This window comes from Microtus pennsylvanicus, chromosome 6 (assembly GCF_037038515.1).
Source record: "Microtus pennsylvanicus isolate mMicPen1 chromosome 6, mMicPen1.hap1, whole genome shotgun sequence".
NCBI lineage: Eukaryota > Metazoa > Chordata > Mammalia > Rodentia > Cricetidae > Microtus > Microtus pennsylvanicus.
The window spans coordinates 68,646,787-68,674,667 of record NC_134584.1 but is presented as its reverse complement, the minus strand read 5'-3'; the positions used below and the strand labels follow the sequence as shown (position 1 = coordinate 68,674,667).

The 27,881-nt window shown below is 35.6% G+C and overlaps 1 protein-coding gene and 1 pseudogene across 1 annotated transcript; both read right to left on the bottom strand.

Annotated features, from left to right (window-relative positions):
• Positions 1–5,597: 5,597 nt before the first annotated feature.
• Positions 5,598–7,488, bottom strand: LOC142852059 (non-POU domain-containing octamer-binding protein-like; annotated as a pseudogene).
• LOC142852058 (small ribosomal subunit protein eS26) lies at positions 6,035–6,461 on the bottom strand. The gene has a single exon (XM_075976410.1). The coding sequence runs from the start codon at positions 6,456–6,458 to the stop codon at positions 6,111–6,113; it is 348 nt and encodes a 115-aa protein (XP_075832525.1). The 5' UTR covers positions 6,459–6,461; the 3' UTR covers positions 6,035–6,110.
• Positions 7,489–27,881: the final 20,393 nt, after the last annotated feature.

Genomic DNA, 27,881 nt, shown 5'->3' with positions numbered 1-27,881 from the left:
ATTACAGATGGTTGTGAGCCACCAAGTGGTTGCTGGGAATTGAACTCAGGACCTTTGAAAGAGCAGACAATGCTCTTAACCTCTGAGCCATCTCTCCAGCCCAACACAGCCCTATTCTTAACATTTGCTCACAGTATAATTTCTAAATTAAGACACAAAATGAAATGATTTAAAAGATGGAATCTTAGAAACAATGAGCACACATGTTAAAGCAAATTCACTGAAGTGTGTGCTTATGTCTACCAAATTCAACAAAATTTGCTAAACACACTTCAGTTGTTCTGACTATTGATTGATTTTGCCCCTGTATTTTGAAGCCTACAGGAAAAAAATATATTTCCATGATATTTGAACGAAAATGTTCTTAGAGTCTGGAAATGGAAACTTTGAATGCATCTATGGATATGTAGATGATATCTAGAGGTAATGTCAAATGAATAATGTATTTACTAAAATGGAGGTTTCTTTGGAACTTAAAAAGGAGAGCAGAGTGTGCATCCTCAGCACAACGCTAAACAAGATGGTCAGACGGAGTCGGAAGACTGCCTCCTAGCAGCTGGGGAAGCCTGCATACTTATATTCCTTTAAAAAGAAGGAAATCTAAGCATCTATAATTATATTATACATGAATAGTTTTATGTGTGATAAAATAAGATTGTAAGTAAAAGAAGTCTTCTTGTAAAATTGCCAACTTTTAAGACTACTCATGTATAAATAGTATTTATCTAAAATATGGTTTTCCCGATAATGTCAAACTATTGTTCAGGGTTTATTTACTCCATTTAAGAAAATTCTACGAAAACAGTACAGTTTGCAAAGAAGTTTACAAAGATATGCTGGTTATATACATGCCAGTTTTGCACGACTGCTAGAAATTTGAATAATGGTATAATAAAGACTCTAATTCTATTTATTTATTTATTTATTTTGGTATTTTGAGACAAGGTTTCTGTGAAACTTTGGTTCCTGTCCTGGAACTACCTCTTGTAGACCAGGCTGGCTTCAAACTCACAAAGATCCACCTGCCTCTGCCTCCTGAGTGCTGGGATTAAAGGCATGAGCCACCAACGCCCGGCAAGACTCTAATTCTTAGATAATACTAACAATACTGAATTTATTACTGTTTCATAATGTATATATCTGCAACTCTATATTTGTAATCATTCCTGGAAGTGAGTTAACATTCAGAATACCTTTTTTGACAAGCTGAAATAAATTATGATTTAATTTTTCTTTTGTATAGCCTTTATAATATGTAACTATTTTCATTTATGATGTAAGACCAAATACCAAGTTTAATGCATTGAAATACAAGCTCCTGAATATGGTCTCTGTTATACAAAGACCATGTAGTGAAGTGGAATGGGATGTAGGAGAGACATGAGAATATGTTTGGGGTGAGGAAAGAAGGCTGTATTAGAGGGGTATTGCCCTTATTGAAGTGACTTCAAAACATATACAGCTTTATATAACATATTTATATATTAAAGAGAAATATCCTATATAAAATAAGATAGAATACTTATAAGAACTAAGTTAAACTGAATAGCTTTTATTTACTTATAAATGCAACACAACACTTCTAGCAACTGAGTCTTGACGTTTGATCCTGACTTAGTCCCTTGGTTTTCATCAGGCAGCAATTCTGCTGAGAATTCACATTGTGTAACAAGAGACAGACTAGTGGAACCACGGGGTCCTTGCAGAATGGATTCCCTCCAGGGGAAGTAGCCACAATTTGCTCTTAACTTGAGACTACTGGAATGATTCTATATACATATACACTATTTGTATACTTGAGATGAGTGGAATGTTTTGTATATATATACACTATGCATGTATGTATATAATATACTTATACATACACACATGCATATGCATAGAAATATACACTGTGTGTGTGTGTGTGTGTGTGTGTGTGTGTGTGTGTGTGTATCCTGGAATACTTCTGTATACTCACATACTATGTGTATACCTGTGACTCCTGGAATGCCTCTGTATTAAATATACACTATGTGTATACACATATGTATCTTTAAATGCTTTTATCAAACCTTGGAGAAGACGTTGATTCAAAAATGAAATAAATACTCTGAGAGAGCTAGGAGTTCCATTTTCCTGAAATTGTATAGCAAAATTTTATAGCTTAGTAAGTGTATGCCAGAAACATATTTGGCCTTTGCACATAAATCAAACAATCAAAGAGATGAGGACATTTCTAAAATTTTATTTCTACATCATTAATTATTTTGTTTTGTAAGCAGTTTAAGAAATCATACATAATGATGTCAGCATTCTTCTCTCCTTAGCATATTTTTCTTGTAAGCATCATATTTTCATGGACTGAGATATGCTCTTTCAGGGTTATGGTCTTCTGACAATATTTACAGTTGCACATGTTCATTTGTTATTGGAGTAACTTCTTTTCCTTTTTGCAGCAGACTGGCAAATTAGCGTTAGTTGCTAAGAATATAATATTTTATAGGCATTTATAATTCTAATTGTTCTACCAGTTATTAAATAAATATAAAAAGAAAGCATTGTTAATATTTTTCTTAAATTTAAGGAAGTTCTTGATTACAAAAAATGAAATAGTTAGAAAAGAAATACCTGTGTTTATTCAAATGTATTTTGATTTGTTTAGTATGTCATTATAAAAGTTTCTGTACTGTTTCTTAGTGATCATTCCACCAATCAGTTCAAGCATATTAAAGATAAAATAATTGATGTTTATTCAACAAATAAAAGGATGACAAGAGGAATTTGAATTTTCTTGTTTAATAAAATTTATGCATGCAAGTAATAAAATTTACAGACAAGAGAAAGGAAAAGGAAATTTAAAATCTCTTAAGAAATATCCTAGTCAAGTAGCTGATACCTAGATCCTGTTGGAGAGACTAAGCCAGGCTGAAGTTTTATGTTGAAGTGACCCTGACCTGAAGCCGCTTTGTAAACGACTAGTGCCTTAATTATTTGCATCTGTGAACTCAAATGAACATACTTAAGGATATATCAATATACTCATAAATCATCTGCGGGCGATAAGTGGTCCAACATAGATAATTAGAGAATTTACGGAAGGCTTCCTCCCTCTGTTTATCTGCTTATGACATTTGCGGCACGGCCCGAACAGCGGGGTAATTACTAGATTTATTCATCAAACACAATCACGCCTTCTGGGAATGCACAGTGACTCCAGTTTTAGGACTAATAAAGACATTTTTCACCAAAACTCAAGTACTAATTTGCTCAATAACTAGCTGCAATAAGCTTTTATGGAGGCACTCAAAGAAAAGGCTTGGCACCAGAGGGCAGATAATTAAAGGTGCAGTATCCCCACACAAAAGGATCTGAACAATTCCCTGACCATATTAAAATTTAATTGTTGGATGTTAATTGAAAAAAAATATATAAGTCACTTCTGTTCTGAGTCACAGTAATTATTCTCCCCAGATCAAAAACATAACTGTATGTCTAAGTTAGTAACAAAAGAAAACAACCTAAAATAAGGAGCGTTGATACTTAAAATGGAATTAATACCCAATAAAAATAAACTCAAATTAAATTTCCCAAACTGAACCCAAAATATATTGGGTTTGTATTTTTTTTCATGTTCTCATTTTCTCTATCCTTCTCCTGTAGAGAGAAAAGTTATGATCCTTAACTAGCTAGTTTTTTTCTATTTTTATTGATTTTTATTGAGCTCTACATTTTTCTCTGCTCCCCTCCTTGCCTCTCCCCTTCCCTTTAACCGTCCCCCAACGATCCCATGCTCCAAATTTACTCAGGAGATCTTGTCTTTTTTTAGCTACTTTTAAAAAAGGTTTTAAAGGCTTCATAGGTAATAACGGCTGAAATACTATAATAATTTTGAAATATAGTAACTTCCTAACAGTGCAACCCACTTCAAAAGTTTTAGTAAATAGTTTTTCTTTTGCACACTTAAGATTTAAGTTCTGTGTTTATAAAAGCAGCAATACAAAAAAAGGCATTATTGATCAAACCCTTTGAGCATAAGCCGAGCGCTAATAATGACAGCCCCGAATGCTCTAATACATAGAACAGTGTGTTACAAAAAGTATTAAACAATAACAGTCATTCCCTCAATGTTTACATAACCATTCTGATAAAATGAAAAAATTATGAAGAGTTTTGTTTAATCTTTCTGTGTATATATCATTTGGGGTATGACCCCAGAAAACCAGCTTTTACCATATGAGAACCAGAAATCCTTGGGCCCTTGGGCTCTCTTTCTGTTGCAGAGGAATGATGGACTACACAAAATGCAGACTTTTAAACTCATATTTAATTGTTTAATGTCATGGTTCTTGGTAGAGCATTGTTGCTTGAAAAATAAATTGGGTAATTCAATTAAATGGCTACAGAAGATACATCATATCAAATGTAGAAAGGCACTAACCCCAGCTTGAACTTGACGTCCCACATCGCTTCACTTATTTGACAAATGGATTCTTGAAAATAATTGAAACACATGGCTGCCAGCATAGGTCAATAATACTTTTTTGCCATTCAGCCTCTTAACAGCTTCCATTTTTTTCTTGCACTGTGCCATTCAGGGCAAAGATTGCATTTGCCTGGTAAATCATGCAAGCATTATTACTAAAATGGGACTAAATGCAATGAAAATGGACTACATAAAAGTAATGGCACTTAAGTAAAGGGAAGACCATCTACCAGGGCAAACACTAAATGTCAGAGTTAAATACTATATGACATTACTTCCATTACAAACTCACATTATGCACATAGGAAAGCAAACCCACTAACTACAGCTGCATGCTACATTTTCATTTTCCTTAACTTAACCAATGTTTTGAACACACTAGTTTTAATCCAAATCCATATCTGCTATGCCCAAAGTTGTCTCCCATATCTTTTTTTAGGTATAATACCACATGTAAGCAAAAACAGAATCTGTGACCCAGTCTTCAACTGGACAGTCCTATTATATTTAATTCATCAGTTTATCTAAAACACACCAAACACCAAAGAACAAACTAAATTACAAACGGCAAAGAAATTTCAGAACACTGTCCAGAATAAAATATATATTTGAAAGGAAGCAAATGGATGTAGAAAATGTTTTAGTAAATATTATTCCCACTGTTAAGTACAGTGGAAACTATTACTTCTTATAAATCTAAATATAATTGCATTAATAGTTCTAAGAGAAAACTAGAATATGAAGTGGTATTAAAATAGGGGCTACTATTTTATTGTATGTTTAGAAACAGTACCAGTTTCTGAGTGTATTTGGGTTGGTATGGTGCAATGTTTTTTTTTGTTTTTGTTTTTGCTTGTTTATTTGTTTTACATTGTTTAAGCTTTACTTTTTTTAAAAAAAAAAAAAAGAAGAATGTGTCCCAATTTTACAGCATTCTGACCTAGAAGAGTTGTTTTGCAATTAGAAAACACTGCTTAGAGACAAAAATGTAACCAAACGTTCTCCTGGGATTGGCTTCTGCCTCCAGACTCCGCCATGAACAAGTTGCTTCATCTCTTCCTGCCTCAGTTTTCACATCTATAAAATGAAGATAAAGATGAGGTTTTTTATTGTTGTTGTTTTGTTTTGCTTTTTAGTATCGGCGGCGTTTATTTGGAGCAAATTCAGCTCCAGGAGCTGGACGGTTGAAAGCAGGAGGATTTCCACCAATTGCTCCAATTCCTTCCATTGTAGCAGCTTGGCCGAAACGTTCAGTTGTTGGTGGGGTCAATCCCAAAGTTCCATCTGGCATCATAGTGGCAGGTCCTGGAGGAGCTGGGGTATCAGTTGGCACAGGAGCAAGGGGCATGGCACCTCTATTGTTTATGCCCATAGCACCTTCCATAGCCATTTGGCCCATCTCGCATCAGGGAAGGTTCCCTTGAATCCTTCCTTCTGTCGCTGCATCATTTCTTCTCGTTGCCGCCGCATTTCTTCCTCACGGCTGCTGCGTTCCTCCTCCTGCCTGAGCTCTAGCTGCTTTTGTTTTTGAACCGCTTGGTTATGCAGCTTCTCCATTCTCCGAAGCTCTTCTTTTTTTTTTTTTTAAAGTTTAAGTTCCATTTTATTTTTCCAAGGTGTTTTCTTCTATCTTTATGAAGCCACTTTACATGGGTTTTGGTGGAGGTCGTGGTGCAGCACCAGCAGGTCTAAATCGTGGTGGGGGTGTTCGGTCCTTTCGAGCTTCCCGGGATCGATTCCTGACTACCTTGCTATGAATAGCACAGCTCACACAGTAATGCAGCTTGACATAGAGTTTGGGGAGCACATAGGCGTCGAAGACACTTGCTTCGGATATATCCCTGACGGCAGCCGCCTCTACGATGTTCCGAATAACGAACTTCTTAATGGCCTTGTCCTTGGGCACACAGCGGGCACAGTTAGTGCAGCGAATTGGCTGCACATGGCCGCGGCCCTTTTTGGCACGACCGTTGTTTCTCCTTTTTTTGGTCATCTTGCTTGCCTCATTAGCATAACCTGGTGCTCATGGCGTGTTGCCTCCATCTCTATCTCCAGCTTCTCACGAGCCTCTTTGATGTTGTGGTCCACTTGATCCTGCTGTTGCTTCTACATCTCAATGAGTGCCTTCCAGCGCATGGCATACTCATACTCAAAGGACCCTGGCTGTGCAAATCTGGGTGGCTGTTCTCGCTCCTTGTGAAATTGCTGGTTTTTTATAACCAGCTTCTCTGGAAGTCCCTTCTCATCATCTAACTGGTCCATAGGTTCTACAGTCAGGCCGAGGAAACGTGGTTAGCAAGAAGGAGCCTTCACTGCATCTGTCCAGAGCTTTCCGAGCAGCTAGCTTCCCTGAGAACTCAACAATGCCTTTCCCTGAGGGCCTTCCTCGGTCATCCACAATGACCACAGCCCTCTCCACCTGGCCAAACACAGAAAAGGCTTCGTCCAGCAGTTCGTTGGATACATACTGTGGAAGGTTGCGGGTTGTAAGGGATGCACTATGATAGGTAAAGCGCACACATAGCTGCTTTCCACGGAGTGGCATATTATCCAACTCCATTTTGGCAATTTCCACTAGGGTTCGTGTTTCGAAGCGAATAAAGCCAAAGCCTTTATCTTAATGAATGAAAACCTCGCCTGCTTTCCCATATTTCTCAAAAGGTTTCCTCATTTCCTCCTCAGTGATGTCAGAAGGAAGATTGCCCACAAAGAGACGGCTTCGTTGGGTGAAAGTCTTCTCTCCTGGTTTCCTAAAGTTCTTCAGGTCAATGGCTAAACCTTCATTCTGGCTGCAGGCCTGCTGTATATTTGCAGGTATTGGTGGGGGTGGTTGCTGCTGCTGCTGCTGATGGTGCTGCTGGTGGTGATGTTGATGGTGCTTCCTTGGAGTATGGTTCTGCTTCTCCAAGTTAAAGGTTTTATTGCTCTGCATATTTGCACCCTTGACTTCGATTTGAGCACAGCAAAGTGTCTGTCTCCCAATCCTCTCTAACCCCGACTTCCTCTGCCCACAGTTCTTTGCTCAGAGTGTAAAGATGAGTTTCTTAAGAGGATTAATTGCTCAATGTAGTGCCTAACAAGGCTTCACAAACGTCTGCAGGCTTTGTAAATAAAAGGTATGAATCAATCATAAGATATTTGTGTAATGAGATGCTTTTAAATGAGCATGAAAATTTGACACTGGGGATCTTTTTAAATATTTTCAGGCCATGTTTGGTCTTTGACCTCTTCTGAACCCAAAAACTCTTTTAACTTTCACTTCCTTTGTTGAACTTTCCATTTGAAACAATCATGCCTGAGTGTGAAGGATCCATTGATTTTAATCTTCAGATAGGCTCATGTACCTCCCTTTGGGAATTTTTTGAGCCACTTTAGGTTTATGAGAAAAACTCTTCTTTCCTGTCAAGGTTGTAAGTTCTGGGAAGCCAAGCTACACAGAGTGGACAAAGGATATGATTATTGTCAGAAGAGGTCCATTTACAATCTAATAACTCATTTCTTTCTTCTTTCCATTTTAGGCACTGAACCCACCAATCTGTTTAGCTCTACTACAACCCTGCACTAAGTCCACTTGGCTGCACTGAGTGTGCCTGCTCAGTGAGGAGACAGAGTTGACAGGAGAGAATGTCAGTGGGCTCTGTTGGTTTTCTAGTGTATATTCTACAAGATTTTGTTTATAGAATAAAAATGATTTAGTCAAGGAAAATATAATCGTTCTGTGGAAATACACCTCAAAATTTAGCTTTGTCTTGGGCTTCCAGTGAGCTGACACATCTTTTAAAAATGACACTCAAAACCCCCAAAACACTTCAGTAGACAGGAAGCAGTTATTCCATTTGTCAGAATTATACTTCAAGCAATACAGAAAGTAAAGGAAAAGTACAAGGACTACATCAGCAGAGGAAAAATAAATGACAGATTATGGATGCAGGTTCATGTTTCATCCTTTTTAAGGCCAATTATACACCGAGATTCACAGATTCAATTCTACTATCTGAGTGTTCAATTAAATTATTTAAAGTTATTAAAATAATAGAGACGTATCTTCATACATAGAGTGCCATAATTTACAGATTATTGTTCGCCTTGCTCTAAAGCACTGCCATTGTTATACTACTCACCACTTACTGGGGCAGAATTTTACTTTATGTGTTCTTTTCACAAATTCTCTATTTAACAAATTTGAAAAGTGAGGGTCATAAATGAGGATATTAGCATGCACACTCACAGAAGTAAATGTATCCTCAAAATACATTCCTCAAACAACCATGAATGACATTCATACAAAAACAGATTGCAAAAAAAAAGAAAAGAAAAAGAAAAAGAGTCCTTTAGAAAATATCTACTGGAAAATGTACTGGCCCTGGAGTTATTTAGTCAGAATGTTTCAGAATTTTCAAGACTTAGTTTTCTCAATTAAGGATTATGGAAACAATCCTTGTAAGCCTAAAGGGTTTCTGAATTGTGCTTGTAGAACATTAAGCAAACATGGGTGTCTCTAGATTCACAGAGCTCCAATAAAACCATGTGTATATAATTAGATCAATCAACAGGAGCCATTATGAGATATATGTGAGAGGAAACTTAACTTCTAGTGGCCACGCAGTGAGAACTGACTCCATCCACCTAAGGCCTAACTGTTTAGTCCATAGAATACGCTGAAATCTACAACATTAAATCTACTGATAGGGTATAAGACAATTCTGCAAAATTAATTGGAAAAATAGAGGCAAGCATGTTGTTACAGTTCTGGGTACTGTGCACAATGAATTCAAATCCAGGATTGCTGTTAACAGCTGTACCCGTGTACTATTAAGCTATCTGAATGTAACTTATTTTTTTCATTTATTAGCAGTTGGTTATAGTTTTATCTACACCATAAAGGAAAACGGATTAATACAGAAAAGATGGTTTGTGTTGATGGTCAAATAAGTCATTTATTATTATATTTCATGAAACATTTAAATCAAAATGAATGTGATAGCTCTGTTTTATACTTTTATATAAAATTTAGATTTTAATTTGAACTAATTAATATAATTCCATTAATTTTGCTGAAGTATGAAACTTACATTACTATGAACATAATTGGTGAGTCACTTTTATAAATTGATATTTTGTATAGGATATCAGAATAATTTTAAACCAAAAGCTAGACTTTTACATATATAGTCTTCTCCTTGTTATTTTCCCCATTTGGTTTTTCAAGACAGGGTTTCTCTGTAGCTTTGGAGCCTGTCCTGGAACTAGCTCTTGTAGACCAGGATGGCTTCCAGATCACAGAGTTCCTCTGCCTCTACCTCCCGGGTGCTGGGACTAAAGGCATGAGCCACCACTGCCCAGCAAAAAGTTTATTTTTAAAAGCATTACTGAATAAGGCAGTGGTAGCATATGCCTCTAATCCTGCAGGATTAGGAGGAAGAGGCTGGAGCTGGGAGGAACTCTCTGAATTTGAGGGCTAAAAAGGTCTACAAAGTGAGTTCCAGAAGAGCCAAAGCTACACCAAGAAATCATGGCTCAAAAACAAACAAAAACCCTAAGCTTAGAATGGCAAATAGTAACTGCAAATCTGTAGAAAGTATCTCTAAATAAGAATATTTGAAGAAAGCTAATAATGTACTTTAAAATGTGACAACTGGATAACACAGAAGAGCAAATTATCTAGATTCTAATTTTTAAAATTTTATTTAACTTTCATTGATTCTTTGAGGATTTCCCATCATGCTTCCTGATCCCACTCATCTCCACATTCCTCCTTTCTGACCTCTGCCCTTGCAACCTCCCCCTGAAACATAACAAACTTTAAAGAAAAACCAAACACCAGACTGAGAGAGAGAGAGAGAGAGAGAGAGAGAGAGAGAGAGAGAGAGAGAGAGAGAGAGAGAGAGAGAGAAGGACGGAGAAAGGGAGAGAGCGAATGAAAGGAAGGAAGGAAAAAACGGGAAAAGGGATAAGAATCTGGTCATGGAAGTTGTAGTGTGGCATGTGAGTTACACACTTTAACTTTAGTCAATTCATCTTTACTTATAATTATTCATTGCTACAAGTCTGGTTCAAGGTTTATATTCAATAGTCTGAGGAAGAGACATATAAGGTTAGCATAGTGTTTAGCTTTTATGGATAAATATTTCAGCTTTCCTCAAACATACATAATATAAAATTAGCTCTAGAAATTCATAATTAAATCTAAATTAAAGAGTTAGCCAGATAGCCAGAATTCTTTTATATTAGCAATAACTAGTGACCTGTAATTGGGTATGATGATTGTAAACACTTAAACATTTAAAAAAGCAGGCCTTAGGTATTATGCCATTCTGGTAGACATTGAGAAGTCTTGTGTAGTACTGCTCGGAGCTTTATGCAGTGGGATTAGTCAACAATCATAACAAAGACCAGTGGCAAAGTAAAAACTCAAATGATTTTCATTTCATCTTGGAAATAGACTCGTAGTGTCATGGGTCCTCATTATATTTCAGCAACATATTTTTACCACTTTTCAAAAAACTGGAACATATCATTATAAATAACACACTGAACAGGAATTTCTTTAAATGCATAAAATCACATGAGGAAGAAACATGAATGCATAAAGTAAAATGTGAATAAAATATGAAAATACAAGGACACAATTATAAAAATATCTCAAAATGTTACTGTCAACACTTGCTTTCTAGTCTTTGACAATCTTGTCTGAGAGAAATTGAATAAAATAATAATAAGCAAGTTAACTATTATTTATATAATTGCATATAAACTAAACATCAGAGTTAAAATATTCTCCCCACTTTAGAGAATTTTCAATATGGTTTTATTTGACATAAATATTCATCAATCCTGTCTAATTTCATCTCATTGTCATGAAGTGTCCTAGAAGATCCTGATGATGTACACATTTCCATACAACAGGAACACATATCTATAACACATGCACACAAATATGCGTGTTGTAAACATGCATATATACATGCATACATATACCCATACATATATTCCATGCATACATATACAGATATATATTGAACACATACACATATGTCTCTTGTGCTCTCATTTCTTTTTCTACATCCAAAGTTATATATTTGATTTTAAAATTTTTCAAAATTATAATAAGATTACATTTTCCCTTCATTCTTTCCAAACTCTTCTATATACCCCTCCCCTATCCTTCATACTCGTAGCTTCTTTTCTGATTTGTTTGTTTATTATTACTAATTGTAATTGTTATTGCATACAGAAAAGTATATAGCTACACCTAAATCCCAAATGATAATCTGCTCAGTTAATATATTGCTACCACCTGTATGTATGTTTTCAGGACTGACTGTTTGGCACTAGACAACCAACTGATGTACTTTTCTCTGGGAAGGGCCAATTCTGCCCCATCTTTCCACAGTTGTCTATAGCAGTTTGTGTAGGGGGGATGCCTCATGGGCTTTTCTCCATTCAGTGTGTCATGTTTATTGGTGGCAGCCTTGTTCAGCTCACATTGGACAGTCATGTTAGTTAAACATTATGGGTGTAGCTTCTGACATTATTAGAGACTGAATCTCATAGTAAGCTCCCAGGTCCTTGGCTGTTACAAACTTTTAACCCACTCATCCACAATGTTCCCTGAATTTGGGGTATAGCAGCATTTTGTAGATGTGTCCATTGGGACTAGGCTTCAGAATTCTACACTTTGATTTGTTGTGGTTTTCTATAATGCTCTCCTTCTGTTGCAAAGAGCAATTTCCTTATTTCTGGGTATAAAGACAAATATTTGTAGAGCCATTTTATAAAAGGGTGACCATCTGTGGTCCTGGAAACCTAGCTAACCATCAGTGCTAGGGAAGTCATGGTTATTAAAGGAGATTCCACAACCACTCATCCAATAAATCAGCATAATCCCTAAAACAATATATCTAATTTTTACTGCTTTAGTCCCAAAGTTAACTATTCCCATGCTCTAAAATTTTCATGTTTGAAACTTAAACCCCCAGTGAAATGCTCTGATGTGTCAGAAGTATTTTAGTTGGTTATTAACCTTGCTACAGGAAGTATTTCCAGGAGCAGTTTTTCTATCTCTTCTTCTGGCACAATTAGTCACACCTATACTTATTTGTATCTCCCTTGTCTTATAATAAAAATACAAAAAGAAAATTCTCACCAGATTCCAAGGGCTAGACCCAGAATGTTTTAGTCACCAACACTGTAAAATAAAATGTCTTTTCTTTAAATCACTTGCCCCAAATCTTGTGCTTTAGCAGCACAAATGGATAAAAGCAGTGGCTAAACAGTGTCCATGTATAAGCTTGACATCCAATTGCTAAACGGAAGTAAAGGATGGGTTGCTAGTTGACTATAACTATGGAGTTGGCCACAGTCTTGTGAAGTTCTCCTGGTCTTTTACTTTGCATCTTTCGACTTTAAGAAGCTTTCCACATTTTTTTGATGCTTCCGTCTTTAAACACAGTAATTTTACTCCTTTCACCTCTGCCTTCATTATCATTTCTTTGTCTTTCCTGCCTTCTGCCTTTAGAAAGATTTTGTGATTTATTTTAAAAAAAAAATCAAATAATTTAGGATTTCCTCGCTGTCTCCAGGTTTTTGATTTATTTGCATCTGCTGCATAAGGTAACATACTTGTAGGTAAATGATGTTAGCCTGACATCTTTGGAGATCATTATTCTGGGTACTCAAGAAAATAGACTATGGTTTCTATTTTCTCTCAACTCCTAATATGTTCCTGATAATGCTTCAGTTCAACTTTGGTCCAACTACTTCTCTGTTGAGCAGACATACTTCTAAGCATGCCATTTCCTTCTCCTAGTCCTCTTTTGTTTCACTGTGTTAATTACACCCAGTGTTTCCATGTTTCTCTTCTTTCACCCATGAGCTTTCTATTATCCCCCTTGCTTTTTAAGAAACCTTTCTTGTCATCCTTTGGCTCAGTGTTGGTTATTCTTCTTCAGCATGAATTCACTCTACTTATTTCTATCATCTTCCGACATACCAGCTACACCTAAAAATTCTGCAAGCATTGGTCCTATATCCCTATCTTTCATTTAATTATCTATCCTGAAATATATATATTTAAACTACTTATCATTTGAACATATAACAATGAATGTAAAACCAACATATCAAAAATAGATACTGTGATCTACTTCATGCAAGGGTTTACATTCTGAAGTTTTACTAAAAAAATTACTAAATAGAAAATTTGAGAAATATGGTTTTAAATAGCATATTATGTTGCTATCATTGTACTATTTTGTCATTGTTACTATGCCATATATATATATATATATATATATATATATATATATATATCAGTCACATGTGTATGTGAGAAAAAGATGGTATAAAAGAAAATATTGCTAAGTATTATCTACAATTTTAGTCACTCATTGAGGGCATCTCTGGACCTCCTTTAATCCGTAGCTAACAGATTCTGTGATGATCATTTATGACTCTAAATCTGTGCCTCCTTCTTTCTTATTTCCTTCCTTCATATACTTTCCCTTTCTTCCCTCTACCTTTTCTTTCCTTCCCTTTTTATTTCCTTCTTCCTTTTCTTCTTTGCTTACCTCTCCTCTCCCTTCCTCTCCCTCCTTCTCATTTTTCTCTTCTCTTTTCTCTCTATTGTAGCAACAATTATTTTTCCAGAAAAAAATGAAGATTTATTCTTCATCTTTCTCTAGTATGCATTTTATATTTAACCCTAACAAAAGAATGTCCAATACTCTTGTTTTTAATGTTTTAAAATTTCACTCCTCTCATCCATCCTCAGCCTGTGCTTTCAAGCTGCTATCTTCTTGTGTCCATTGCCTTTATATCCTTCTAATGAGTCAGTCATTGGTCTCTTGACTCAGAAGTTCATAATCCCAGTATCTCCCTATTACCAATCTAAGATACATTTTACCGTGATCATACTGCTTAAACTTATTCAGTAAATTTATCATGAAGGCATTATTTATATCTTCCCATTCCTCAACCATCACTCAATTTCTTAAGCTCATGAAACTGAATTTTCCATGACTCTTTTTTTTCTTTAATGTAAGAATTTATCTCATCACTTCCCTCTTAACTGAAATTTGTGCTAATTTGAGGTCCACATGACATAATGAAAGTTATGGTATAACTACCCGAACAAAGGAAGAAATCAGTAGTTATTAAGCAGTTTTCTCCTGTTCACTCTTGTTGTTCTTTCGCCAGCACAGAGGCCACATGTAATCTACTGTGTTTCAACCAACAACTGAGGCTCAGCAGTCACTGGCCTGCTTCTCTGGTGGTGACCTAGATGCTCAGGTCTTGGCCTGACTGGAATGATGTTCTGTCAGGAACCAACTATGTTGCTGATTCCAAATATAGTTTTTAATCAAATTTGTACTATGACAGGGAAACTTACAGCTGACCAGAACTCATGGTAGACCAACAGTGTGCTAACAACCTATATTACATCAACCTAGGCCCTCTGCATGTGGGTGACAGTTATGTAGCTTTATCTGTTGGTGGGGTCCCTAGCAGTGGGACCAGGTTCTGTCCCTGGTGCATGAACTGATATTGGGCAATCATTTTCCCTATGGTGGGATGCCTCCCTCAGCCTTGATGCAGGGGGGAGGAGGTTGGTCCTGCCTCAACTTAATATTCCATGCTGTGTGGACTCCCATGAGGGGCTTGCCCTTTCTGAGGAGTTGATGGGGAAAGGGTAAAGAGGAGGTAGGGGCAGGGAACAGGAGGAGAGGAGGAAGAGAAAACTGTGATTGGTATGTAAAATAAATTTTAAAATTAATAAAAATATCATGCCACTCAAAGCTCCTCTCCACTACTTCCTGTACATCTCTCTAATGTCTTCCAGATACTCTCTGACTTTCTACGATTACTGTCAAGTAGCATTTATTTTGTCTTCTGACCCTACTGAGTCAGAAGCAGTACAAGGCAATTGAAGTTCAGGTATATGCCCACAAGGAGGAAAATCCCTGATGGATGGATAACATCAAGAATGAGAGCTAGATCATCTCAGCCAACAGTCTTGAAACTGTTCTGAATGTAGAATTCAGTTCTGTACCATCTGCTCCTATCAGAGATTTCTCAGGCAGTCATCCTTGATTAAACCTTATTTTTCTTAGCCCAGAATAAATCCATAGCCTCTCATTTTCTGTGGCAACAAAAGCAAAACCTCTTCTCCAAAGTAACATATCTTTTGACTTCAATTTTGAAGTCGAGGCATTTACAAAATGTTTATGTTTTATTAATCCAGCAGCATTTATATTTAAATGTCTTTTAGCAGCTGTTGCTCCTTCCTCAGCTGTCAAGCAATTGAAAGGAAACATAATAATATACAGTATCCAGATTCTCTGTGTATTTTCCATGTTTATGTGGCTTTACTTTAAACTGTATTTCTTTTATTTTTACTTTTAATTTTTGGCTTTTAAGACAGAGTTTCTCTATGTATCTTTGTCTTGGAACTCACTCTGTAGACTAAGCTGTCTTTGAACTCACAGAGGTCTGCCTGCCTCTGTCTCCCAAAATGTTGGGATTAAAGGTGTGTGCCACCACACCAAAATACTGTCTTTCTCTCTTATTTTATTTTAAGGTCTTTAACCTTTTTTTTCTCTCTTAAGCCTACATATATTTTTAAACATTGTTTAAATTGTTTAGAGTCTTTTTCTTTTGAAACTATCATTATTGTATCTCTCTTTTTCTGACCACATGATTTTTAATTTGCTATTTGATGGCTGAGATGATCAAACCTCACAGGATACTCTAGTCATGACTTGATCATAATTCTCAATTTTCTTTAAGTCCCCATGGGATTATCAGGGCTCTAATTCAGCAGGAAGTAGCCTGAAAACCTATGACCATTTTCACAAAAAAAATGGACTGTGGATATTTTCCTTTATATAGAATGTTGTTTACAAGTTGTTATAGATAATGGTCAGGAAAAAAGCTAAACAAAGGATATTATATTCAGAGTTCTTGTTTGTTTTGGTTCTTTTTTTTTAAAAAAAAAAGAGGAAATTGCAATGGGACAAACCTGTAAACATTTGTTTCTTGTATTTGTTTAATGAAGTGCTGATTGGCCAGTAGTCAGGCAGGATGTGTAGGCAGGGCGACACGCAGGAATTAGAGGCAAGCAATGAGAACAGGAGTCTGGGAGGAAGATTCTGTAGTCTGCAGTTTGGACCCAGCCACAGAAGAAGTAAGATTTGACTGCCTTGCTGAATGAGGTACCGAACCACATGGTTAACATAGATAAGAATTATGGGCTAATATAAGTTTTAAAAGTTAATAAGAAGTCTGGGATACTAAGCCAATCAGTTTATAACTAAAAAAAGAAAAAAGCAAAAGAATGAGAGCTAGAAGTAAACATCAAGAATAAGAGAGGTACAAGTCTCTTGCCAACCCTAAGGTGACTCCCTTAACTAAGAATTCTGCTTCCCTGCTCTCCTATCCAACCTTTCTTTATCTCAATCATCCTGTTTCCCTAAGTTCCCCCCATCCTCCCCTTCTCACTTTTCTCTCCCCATCTCCCCTAACCCCTATCCCACCCAACCCCCAAGATCCCAATTTTCTCCCTGGCAATTTTGTCTACTTCCCATAGTCAAGAGGATAACTATATGTTTTTCTTTGGGTTCACCTTCTTATTTAGCTTCTTTAGGTTCCCCAATTGTAGATTCTGTGACCCTTATTTGTGGCTAGAAACCAATTATGAGTGAGTACATCCCATGATCATCTTTTTGGGACTGGGTTACCTCACTCAGGATAGTGTTTTCTATTTCCATCCATTTGCATGCAAAATTCGAGAAGTCATTGTTTTTTACTGCAGCGTAGTACTCTAATGTGTATATATTCCACACTTTCTTCATCCATTCTTCCATTGAAGGGCATCTAGGTTGTTTCCAGGTTCTGGCTATTACAAATAATATTGCTATGAACATAGTTGAACAAATTCTTCTGTCACATGATAGGGCATCTCTTGGGTATATTCCCAAGAGTGGTATTGCTAGGTCTAGGGGTAGGTTGATCCCAAATTTCCTGAGAAACCGAAACACTGATTTCCAAAGTTGTTGCACAAGATTGCATTCCCACCAGCAATGGATGGGTTGGCAAGAGACTTGAACCTAGAGTGGCTCCCAGGAGCCCAAGGCGATGTCCCCAGTTAGTTCCTTGGGCAGCTGAGGATAGGGAACCTGAAATGACCCTATCCTATACCAATACTGACGAATATCTTGCATACCACCATAGAACTGTCATCTGGTGATGGATGGAGATAGAGACAGAGACCCACGCTGGAGCACTGGACTGAGCTCCCAAGGTCCCAATGAGGAGTGGAAGGAGGGAGAAGATGAGCAAGGAAGTCAAGACCACGAGGGGTGCACCCACTCACTGAGACAGTGGGGCTGATCTATTGGGAGCTCACCAAGGCCAGCAGGACTGTGACTGAAAAAGCATGGGATAAAACTGGACTCTCTGAACATGGCGAACAATGAGGGCTGATGAGAAGCCAAGGACAATGGCATGGGGTTTTGATCCTACTACATGTTGTGGCTTTGTGAGAGCCTAGCCAGTTTGGATGTTCACCTTCCTAGACATGGACTGAGGGGGGAGGACTTTGGACTTTCCACAGGGCAGGGAACCCTGACTGATCTTTGAACTGGAGAGGGAGAAGAGTGGGAGGAGGAGGAGAAGGGTGGGAGAATGGGGAGGGAAATGGGAGGCTGGGAGAAGGGGGAAATTTTTTTCTTTTTTCTTCCTTTTCTCAATAAAAAAAGAATAAGAGAGGTAGAAGAAAAACATCAAGAATGAGAAAGTTTGAAAGAAACATCAAGAATGAGAGCGGTGGAGGAAATTAAAAGGAAAACATCAAGAATAAAGATAACTAGAAGGAAAATATCAAGAATTAGAGAAGAAATCAAGAATGTAAAGAAGAATAAAGAATAGGTATGAAGGAAAGCATTAAGAGAGCTTATTAATGCCTTTTCCCTTAATTCCCTCTGATAAAAAGTCATAGTATGCCAACTCCATGGAGTCCCTTCAAGCCCTGTCCTGCAAGAGGCTGGTCCTCCAAATAGCAATACAACTCAAGGTTGATTTTATTTAATTAATGAAAATGCAAACTCAAGGTTCACAGTGTGATCAAATATCCTGCAACACACTCTTCATTCAGAAAGTTTTTTCCTCAAAATCTTTCTTTTTTTTCATGACTCAGACAGTCAAATGTTGATTTTCTAAACATCAATTAATTCAAGCTGATTTCTGCTTCCTTTTCTCCTTCATACTGAATTACAAGGGAAAATCAACGTTTGAAATTAGCACCTGGACTATTATCGTGCTTATTTACTGGCTCAGTCAGCTACTTCTAAGTGGGCAATTTTCTTTTTATATTAATCTCAGTAAAGATGCCTATATTAGAACCACTGATATATGAAATAGTATCAGAATATGATTATGGTATATCCATTTAAAAGATTTCCAACCAGCTTTAAAGTTATGGCTACTGTGGAATAATCCTTTTGTACACTGTAAAGGTTTATCACTTGAATTGGTTTCATAAAACACTGATTGACCAGTAGCAAGGCAGAAAGTATGGCTGGGTGACCAAATTAAAGATGATGGATAGAAAAAGGGTGTAATCAGGAGTCACCAGCCAGATGCAGAGGGAGTAAGAAATGAACATGGCATGCTAATAAAGGTACAAAGGAGTAGAACAAATTCCATTTTGAGAAAGAATTCCAATTTATTTATTTATTTATTTTAGTATTTTGAGACAGGGTTTCTCTGTAGCTTTGAAGCCTGTCCTGGAACCAGCTCTTGTAGACCAGACTGGTTTTGAGCTCACAGAGATCCACCTGCCTCTGCCTCCTGTGCTGGGTTTATAGGCATGCACCACCACCTCCCAGCCAGAACTCCATTTTAGATAGGACCCAACTAGGGAGTGAATGCAGCCCAGCAAAGTCATAAAAATTCCCAAGAAACTGTGCCAGCCCATTTCAAAGTGTCCCACCAGAGTGTCCAAACAATGCCACCTTGCTTCAAACGTCCTTGTTTAAAATTCCTGTCTGCTAACAGACACTGTTTTAAAACTCTCCAATACCCCAACCAACAAATTCAAAAGTTGAATATTTTTACCTAATGCTATAACACCAACTCTTGCACCACCTAGCTTTTAGTTTTCTCTTTGAATTCCCCTAGTCCTAAAGCCTCAGGGCCCCCACAGTATCAGACTTTTGTCGCTATCCTCTAATCAATAAACCCCAGTATATTTGCATCAGATGACTCTGTGGTGTCATGGGTACTATAGGTACTCTAACGTGGCAGGGCATAAATAAAGAATATGGGTTATCTTAAAAATTTAAGAGTTAGTTAGTAACAAGCCTAAGCAATGGGCTGAGCTTAGCATTTGTAAGTAATATTAAACCTCTGTGTCAAGTACTTGGTCAGTGGCTACCGGAATTTGGGGACAGGTGGGTGAAAGAGAAATCTCTAATTATGTATGATCTTTTCTTTCTTCCTAGCTAATTTTACTTTTAACTTCTAAAACAAAAACATTAGGAATCCACAACACCTCATTTCTAGTCATTTCTAATTGCTTCAATTGTCTTTATTCTGCTTCTCTCTCACCTCTCTCCCTCCCTCACCTCTTCACTGTATTTTTTTTCTGACTCTCTCCATTCCTTCGTCTATCTCTCTCCTCCTCTTATGCCTTCTGTATTCCAGCATACTAAAAACCCCAACTCATGAACCAGAAGGAGTTTTCTGTAATATAATTCAGTTTCTTCTCAAAAGCTTCCATGGTGCTTCATAACTCACATTGCTTCCTTCCCTCCTGGGTTGGTCTATCTTTCTTTGCTTCAGCCCATTTGATCTCTTTGCTCTTCTTCAAATATATTAGTAAAGGAGCCTTTATTTTTTAAAGGCTCATGTGCTTGTAATGCCAATATAATGCTATTAAAAAAGGTGATGTTGTGATGTGGGAGTGTCATATATCAATCTGTTGATTTCATTGGTTAATTAATAAAGAAACTACTTGGTCTGATAGGTTAGAACATAGGTGGGTAGAGTAAACAGAACAGAATGCTGGGAGGAAGAGGAAGTGAGGCAGATGCTATGCCGCTCCTCTCCAGGTCAGATGCGATGGAGTAAGCCGCCAGGTCAGACATGCTGAATCTTTCCCTGTTAGACTGGTGCTACACAGATTATTAAAAATGGGTTAGCAAGATATGAGAGTTAGCCAAGAAGAGGCTAGATATAATGGGCCAAGCAGTGTTTAAAAGAATACAATTTTTGTGTTGTTATTTCGGGTATAAAGCTAGCCAGTGGCCAGGAGCCGGGTGGCGGAACACAGCCCATAGCTCCTACTACAATGTTGTTAAAGGGCTGGGGCATAAGTGGAAGTGATTGAATCATAGTAGTTTCACATTCAAGGGGAAGGGTAGTTCATGGAAATTCATTTTTTCTTTCGAGAACTGATCACTAAAGGGGGCAAACCTCCTTTGTCTAATCTCTTACTCATACCTTTTATTGCACACACATCAACAATATGCAATGAGTTGCTGCATGCAGCACAGGGCACTTAGCTAAGGCTCAGGAAACTTGTAATCATGCTCCTGAACTTTCTCACCCACCAAACCATGTACTAAAATAATATGGCCTATTTATAAATTTTCAGACTTAGGACTTTTATAATAACACAAAACAAAGTAAGAAAAATCTCTGTTCAAGCGTCAGTTTTCATTCTGTCCTTTCCTAAATCCTCTAATGAAAGCTGAAACTGAGTATTGTTCTTTTCTATTCCAACACTCTATGGATGTTAAAAACATGCCTACAATGATGGTTCACTAAAACGGTTGTTTCCTTAACTTTTCCATAACTTGCATTTTCCAATAATAACATTGCTACCATAGAATTTCCAATTGGCTTCTGTCACTTATAAATATATCTTTACATTTCCTTTATATCTTCATATATTTTCAAGTTAAATATCTAAATTTTTAGCACTGACTAATATTCTATTTCTCCATTTTTCACAATGTGTTCATTCACCTATTCCAAAATATCTGTTGTGTCTAAAACATAAGTGTGAAACCTAAGTTCATGTAGATTTTTCTCTGTAATAATAATGAAAATAATAGAAATTAATTTTATAATAATTTTACCTTTTTGCTTTTCATACTGGGTCTATGAATCTTTAAAGTTAATTTATGAGACTATGGTGAAGTCTGTGTCATTAATTTGCAAGTAGATAGCAATATACTGTTTTGAAGCTATTAATTCTATGAAATAAACCTTTCCAAATACAAGCATCATCTTATTTAAATATCATTCTTTTTAACTTAGTTCTTAGTTTTAATATCCAGAGAAAGAACATAGTTTTGAAATATCATTGCAAAATATCGATGTTCATCTTTTCCCTTTATATATACCAATACCATGATTTACAAGCAAACTTCAAATAATAGATTAACTCCTCACCACAGTATATTAGCTGTAGATAAAATCACAGCATTGTAAAAAAAAGAACAAACAAATATGACAACAAGAGTTTATAAAAGAAAATTTTGTTTTTGTGGAGGATTTATTAATTGTTGTTTCATGTATTTTGAGACAGGATCTCATGTATCTCTAGCTATCTTGATCTCATAATGCTTTGGTGACTTGTCTTGATTTTCCTGAACATTTCAAGTACTGGGAGTGCAATATATGTCACCAAGTCCAGTTGATTAATGCTCACTATGAAGCAGAGGAACCTTGCCTCATACTGTCTTGCCCCAGTATCTTGAATGCTGGGTTAATAAACAGGCATCACCTTACACAGATGAGAATAAAATGTTTCTTAAGAAATAGAGCCTGGTGTACCAGAATTCACATTACAGAGTAGAAACAATGATAGAAATTATATATTTGAAGAATACATGAAGTTTGAATAGGTAAAAATACAATAAAATTACAAATAGTGTGAATGTTTTGTGCCCAAATAGACAGCAGAGTGCACAGAGGTGGTGCTGGCTTCATGGATGGGTCGTGAAGAAGCTGAAATGGAGATTGAAGTGGAATGGTATTTGGAAATGGTATTCGGGAGATTTTAAAAACCCAAACTGAGAAATCTTAGAATGTCTTTGGCATGGGAAGAGATTTAAAGCAAGCTTTGTCTTTCAACTGAAAAGTAGATTTTATGTCAAATCAGAGAAGATAATTAGTAAAAAAAGAAAATCATTTGGAGACTGGGACGACATTAGTAACTGTATGGTAAAATTCAATTTCTAGGGAACTTCCAATAATGTGAATCTAAACTTTGTATTCCATGTGTTCTCAAAGCTATCATCAAATGATTAGTACAATGAGAATGCCTAGGTATTGTTGCTAAAAGCTAATCTATTAGAATCTCCGAGGTCTACTGTTAGAGCCTTCTGTTACAGCTCATCTCAATAGCGTCCCATTCTCACAAGATGTGAATGCTGATGTGTACTCAAAAAGCTACCTGACATTTGGTTGAGACTTTATAGTCACCACATACTGAAAAAAGGGTAGTATTCTTGCTGCTAATTCCAGGATCCAATGATAATATGTAGAGTTATCTCTTTCTCTGACAAATACTTCAATTATCTTAAAATCTCAGTTACAAATGCTATTTTCTGCTATCTTCTTAAGTTTATAATCAAACTAGTTGTTTAACTAAAAGACTTTGATGTCTCAAGTATGTGTTCCTGTTTTCTCTCACTTTTAAGTAACCCAAACACACTTTTCATAAAATAATTGCAACTTAATAACTGATAAAAATAATTTGTCATACAATATATAAATATTTTGTATATTTTTCTTAAGTTTGGGGCACATTGTCCTCTACTAAAAGAAAAATAAAACATTTCTACAGCTAAAAGAAAATGTTTCTACAATTATAGTTAAAGCTACCAATAATCAAAGAAAATAAAGTGGGAATAGAAAGGCTTTCTGTTTATACATGTGAACTACAAATTATTAGACTATAGAGCTTTTGTGAGCATATGGTAAATTTTACTTTTTGATAGGATATATGTCAAACATACAGACATGCAATATACTTCTTTTAATTCTGACAACTATTTTGCATCTCAGTGAGAAAGAGCCAAGTGCAGGGGCATTTGTGTGAAAGTTAACAATTCCCTTGAAGAATACATGAGTTTTTTAAGTGCTAAAAATTTTCAAAAACTTAATGGTGATTTTACTTGTCAAAACAGACAAGTATACACACACAGAACACACAGAAAGTAACAAAGAAAATGGGTACAGATGTAGTAAAAAGACAGTGTGAATTGTTTTTACCATAAAATGGGCCAGTTTTTATTGAAAGCAATGTAGCAATGTCACATGAAATTTAATTCATATAAGCATTGATTTAAAAAGTAGATATGTAAAATTATGTAGAAATTTCCTTATAAAGCTATTAATCATGTTTGAATAATAAAATTATGTGAGTATATTCATATATTATAATACTTTCTTGCTATAAAAATGGGAGAGTTTATGAAATGTTACAAGATATATTATTAAATGAAATAAGCAATCTGAATATCAATATATGTGACATGATATTCTATTATTTGAGCAATATGAGGATAATTAAAAGAGAAAAGTACTAGCTTTTTCTACAAAATGAGGTAATTGAGTTTATAATTCCCACTATGGTCCTTTCTACAGTATGTAAATACTTGCAAAAAATGTTTTTTGAATGATGAAGAAATTATTCAAGTAGTTCAAAAATAAATTGTTTGATAGCCCATTTACATAAAATAAGTGTGTCAAAAATGTAACTATGTTAAATAATTAATACATAAAATTGTCACATGCTGTTGTCTAGAGTATTGAGGACTGGAGCTGAATAGAAACGGAAAGTATTACCAAAGGCTGACTGACCACCCTGTGGCAAATTAGCTGAGGGTTTGATTCCAGTTCTTTGCAAGTTTGATTTCTAGTATGTCTATTAGATGAGTAAGTTCTTGTTTCTAAATAGTTCAACAAAAGGTAAAACAGATTATATATACTGACATAAGGGTGAGTATGTGACGATGAAAAAAATAAATGAAACCATTACAAACAGACCATCAAATTTGCCCAAAATACAGGCTGGACAGAATTAAATGGAAACAGACATTTTTATCAGAGGATAATTATAAAACAACATATTTTCTTATCTCTGGATCTCTCAAAATTTAGATATTTATTTTTACATAAATTAAAGGGAACACTAAATGTCTAACTTTACATTAAATCATGATCACTGGAAACAAATATAGAGATGAAAGTTGTAAAACTCCATATTGAAAAACCTAGTTGCCTTGGGTTTTTATGACAGTCAAAGAAGAAATAAGAAGTAGACACAAGAGGAAACTGAATAACAGCCTTCGAAAACAAGACTTTTGAAAATCTCCATAACAGGTTAGGGAGGCTGTTCGGAGAGTAGTGAAGTGATTGATACACAAACTTGGAGACCTCCTTTCACCTTTCAGAATTCATGTAGAAACTGAGTGCAGCAGCATGCACCAATAACCCTGCACTGGGGACAGAGGCAAGTAACCTTTGGATTTCCTTGGATGGCAAATCTAGTGGACACAGGAGGCTCCAGGTTCAATAGCAGAGCCTGTCTCAGCAACTTATCTCTGATTTCCACTTGTGAATGCATGGGTACATACACACATGCATAAACACATGAACCCAAGACATTTAAATAAAACTTTTAACGGATTTAGGTTCTTTGATTTAGCTAACCAAGGAGAGATGGCTTAAAAGAAAAGTCATTCAAAATACTCACTAAATGAAAAATATGAAAGTTTGGGAAAAGGTAGTCTACTAGTTCAGGCTTCAGAATCATTTTAAACAAAATAAAATCGTTCAAATAATTCACAGACTTGACATAATAAATGTTTTATCCTTTTCCCACAAAAACAGCAAAATGAAGAGGTTTAAATGATCAATCTATAAAAAAATATTTTCATAAAAAGTATATAAGTTATTCTAAACTCCAGAAGAATTGGACTTTCAAAAAGTGATAATCATATCAAGAGATTACATACCTAAAATAGAAAAATGAGTTAATGTGTCCTCCTGCTGAGATAGATCGTATAGTGAGAATTGATTGACCGCTATGTCTATTTATTTCTTCTCCTGGATGGCCAATGATGATGATAAGATTATCATTATTCTTACATTATGTAGCATTTTACATCTTACTTGAAGCATTACAAATGCATTATACCAAATGTGTCCTAGCGTGACCCTGTTGTCATTCAGTGTCATTTTGCCGTTCAAGTATGATAGTGAAAAAATAGATGCAGTGACCTACACAATCACAAAGTGGAATGGATGTACTCTAATTTCTGCTGATTTCAACTAGCATTCCTGTATCTATCACGATAATTTTTCATGTGTTTGAAAGTCGCTCCAGATGAGGGCATTTCAAGATGAATCTGGAAACTTTAATTTGATTGTCTGAGCGTGTGTGTGTGTGTGTGTGTGCATGTGCGTGTGTGTATGCGTGTGTGTGAAAGAAAGAGTTTGTGTATGTGTGTGAGTTTGAGTGTGTGTGAATGTGAGTACCTATACATATTTATCTAACAATCAAAACTTTAGTTTGTGTTTTCCTCCAAAATTCTTTGAAAACCCATGATCTCAAACTAATTTGTGATTTCCAAGGGTGATCGACGTAGCATAAGAAAGTTTTAGTGATTACACAACTGAAAATAAAAATGAAACACTCTGCTGCTTTGAAGTTGCAAATCCTTATCTTTTTAAAATCACTTCAATTTTCAGTAGAATACACCGTTTATGTACCTACAAAGATAATTGTCACTAATTACTTCACAGATGGTTATTAAGGAATTACCTTTAAGTGAACACTTAATCAGGAAAACAATTAGGATTTTCCCAGATAAAAACAATGGATGTACAAAACACAACAAAATCCAAGAGTTCTTGTACTGGTACTTAATGTAAATATTCTGGGTTCAAAATTCTGTCTATCAACACAATGTAATGATAGCATGCATTACACTTTAGTGGATCCAATCAGGTTCAGTAAGGAGGGAAAGAGCCACCACACAGTGTAAGGGGAAACAGCAATGTGGGTCAGAGTGGTTGAAAAGACTGTAAGAGAAAATAATTGACAACTACTTTTCCTCGACATAAGAAACAAAGAACACACATTGTCCCCTGGCTAAGGTATTCTTGGAAGTAAAGTAATATTTTCAGAAAACACAATATCACAAAACATTTCTGTAGGAAAAGTTCTGTTTTGTTATTAAAGTTTCTAATTTTTATATTTTCAATAACAATGACTATAGATCATAATATGAAAATGAAAAATCCAACAAAAGATTACATCCTAGATTTTGCTTGAAAAGTAACATGAAAATATTCAAATATCTTTAGGGAGAGTTGATTGCTGACAATGGATTTCTCAACAGATAGCTCATTATATTACTGACTAGGAACATAATCAGAGTGAATTGACAAATTCCTGAGGAGGCAAAAGGGGGTTTTAAAAAAAGCTGTTTAAAGCCTAAAATGATCTTATAACATTCCCATTAAAATATTAGCAATATAATAAAAAATTACTAATGCCTACATTAAACTTTCAGTTAAAGAACTACTTTTAATAACAATCTTTAAATCAGCTAACCAATGTTTAAAAAATACCCAACAAAGCATGGTGATTTTTTTTTGATACATGAAATTTAGAATGCCATTCATACAACAAGATAGATTAACTCATGACCTTACTGTAAATTGGAAAGCAATTACTATCATGTACAGATAATACATTTTATTTAAATAATTATGTATAAATGATGGTTACTTGTGGCTTTGGATGTCCTGTACTTGGTGGAATGTGCTTGTTCCTTTATAAGATCATCCTTCGCAGAACTCTTTGCATTTCTGTTTCTGTGACAAAGAATTTCATATTTTGGAACATGCTATGCCCTGGCCTCATTAATTCATAAACAAAAGAAAACACAATTAAAGAAAGTCTTCAAATGGTATAAAATCGTTAATTATATGATTATCATTAGTGTAAGTTAATCCTGTTATGCTGATAGGTAGCATAGAAACTGTGTTTGAATACATGAATTGAACTGTAATTCTGTGGGAGCTTTGAGAGAGAAATTAAACAAGCATATAGATAAATATATGTATTGAAATACATTTTATTGAACTTTTGATGCATGGAAATCTTGTCCAATCTTTTATTTTTCTTAGCAATTTTTACATAACTGCTGAATTTAATTTTATTTGGATTATATCATGTTTACAGAACTTATCCTATAAGATAACTGCACAATTTTTTTATGTTTTACATTTATATATTCTAAAACACAAACATTTCTTTTTAAAGATTACTGTCATACAAACTGGATACTTAAATTTGTTATTTTCATAAAACTTGATTGTATATTTTGTG

Excerpts from the sequence above, each read along its gene's own strand:
- LOC142852058 (XM_075976410.1), bottom strand. The coding sequence starts at position 6,458 with ATGACCAAAAAAAGGAGAAACAACGGTCGTGCCAAAAAGGGCCGCGGC.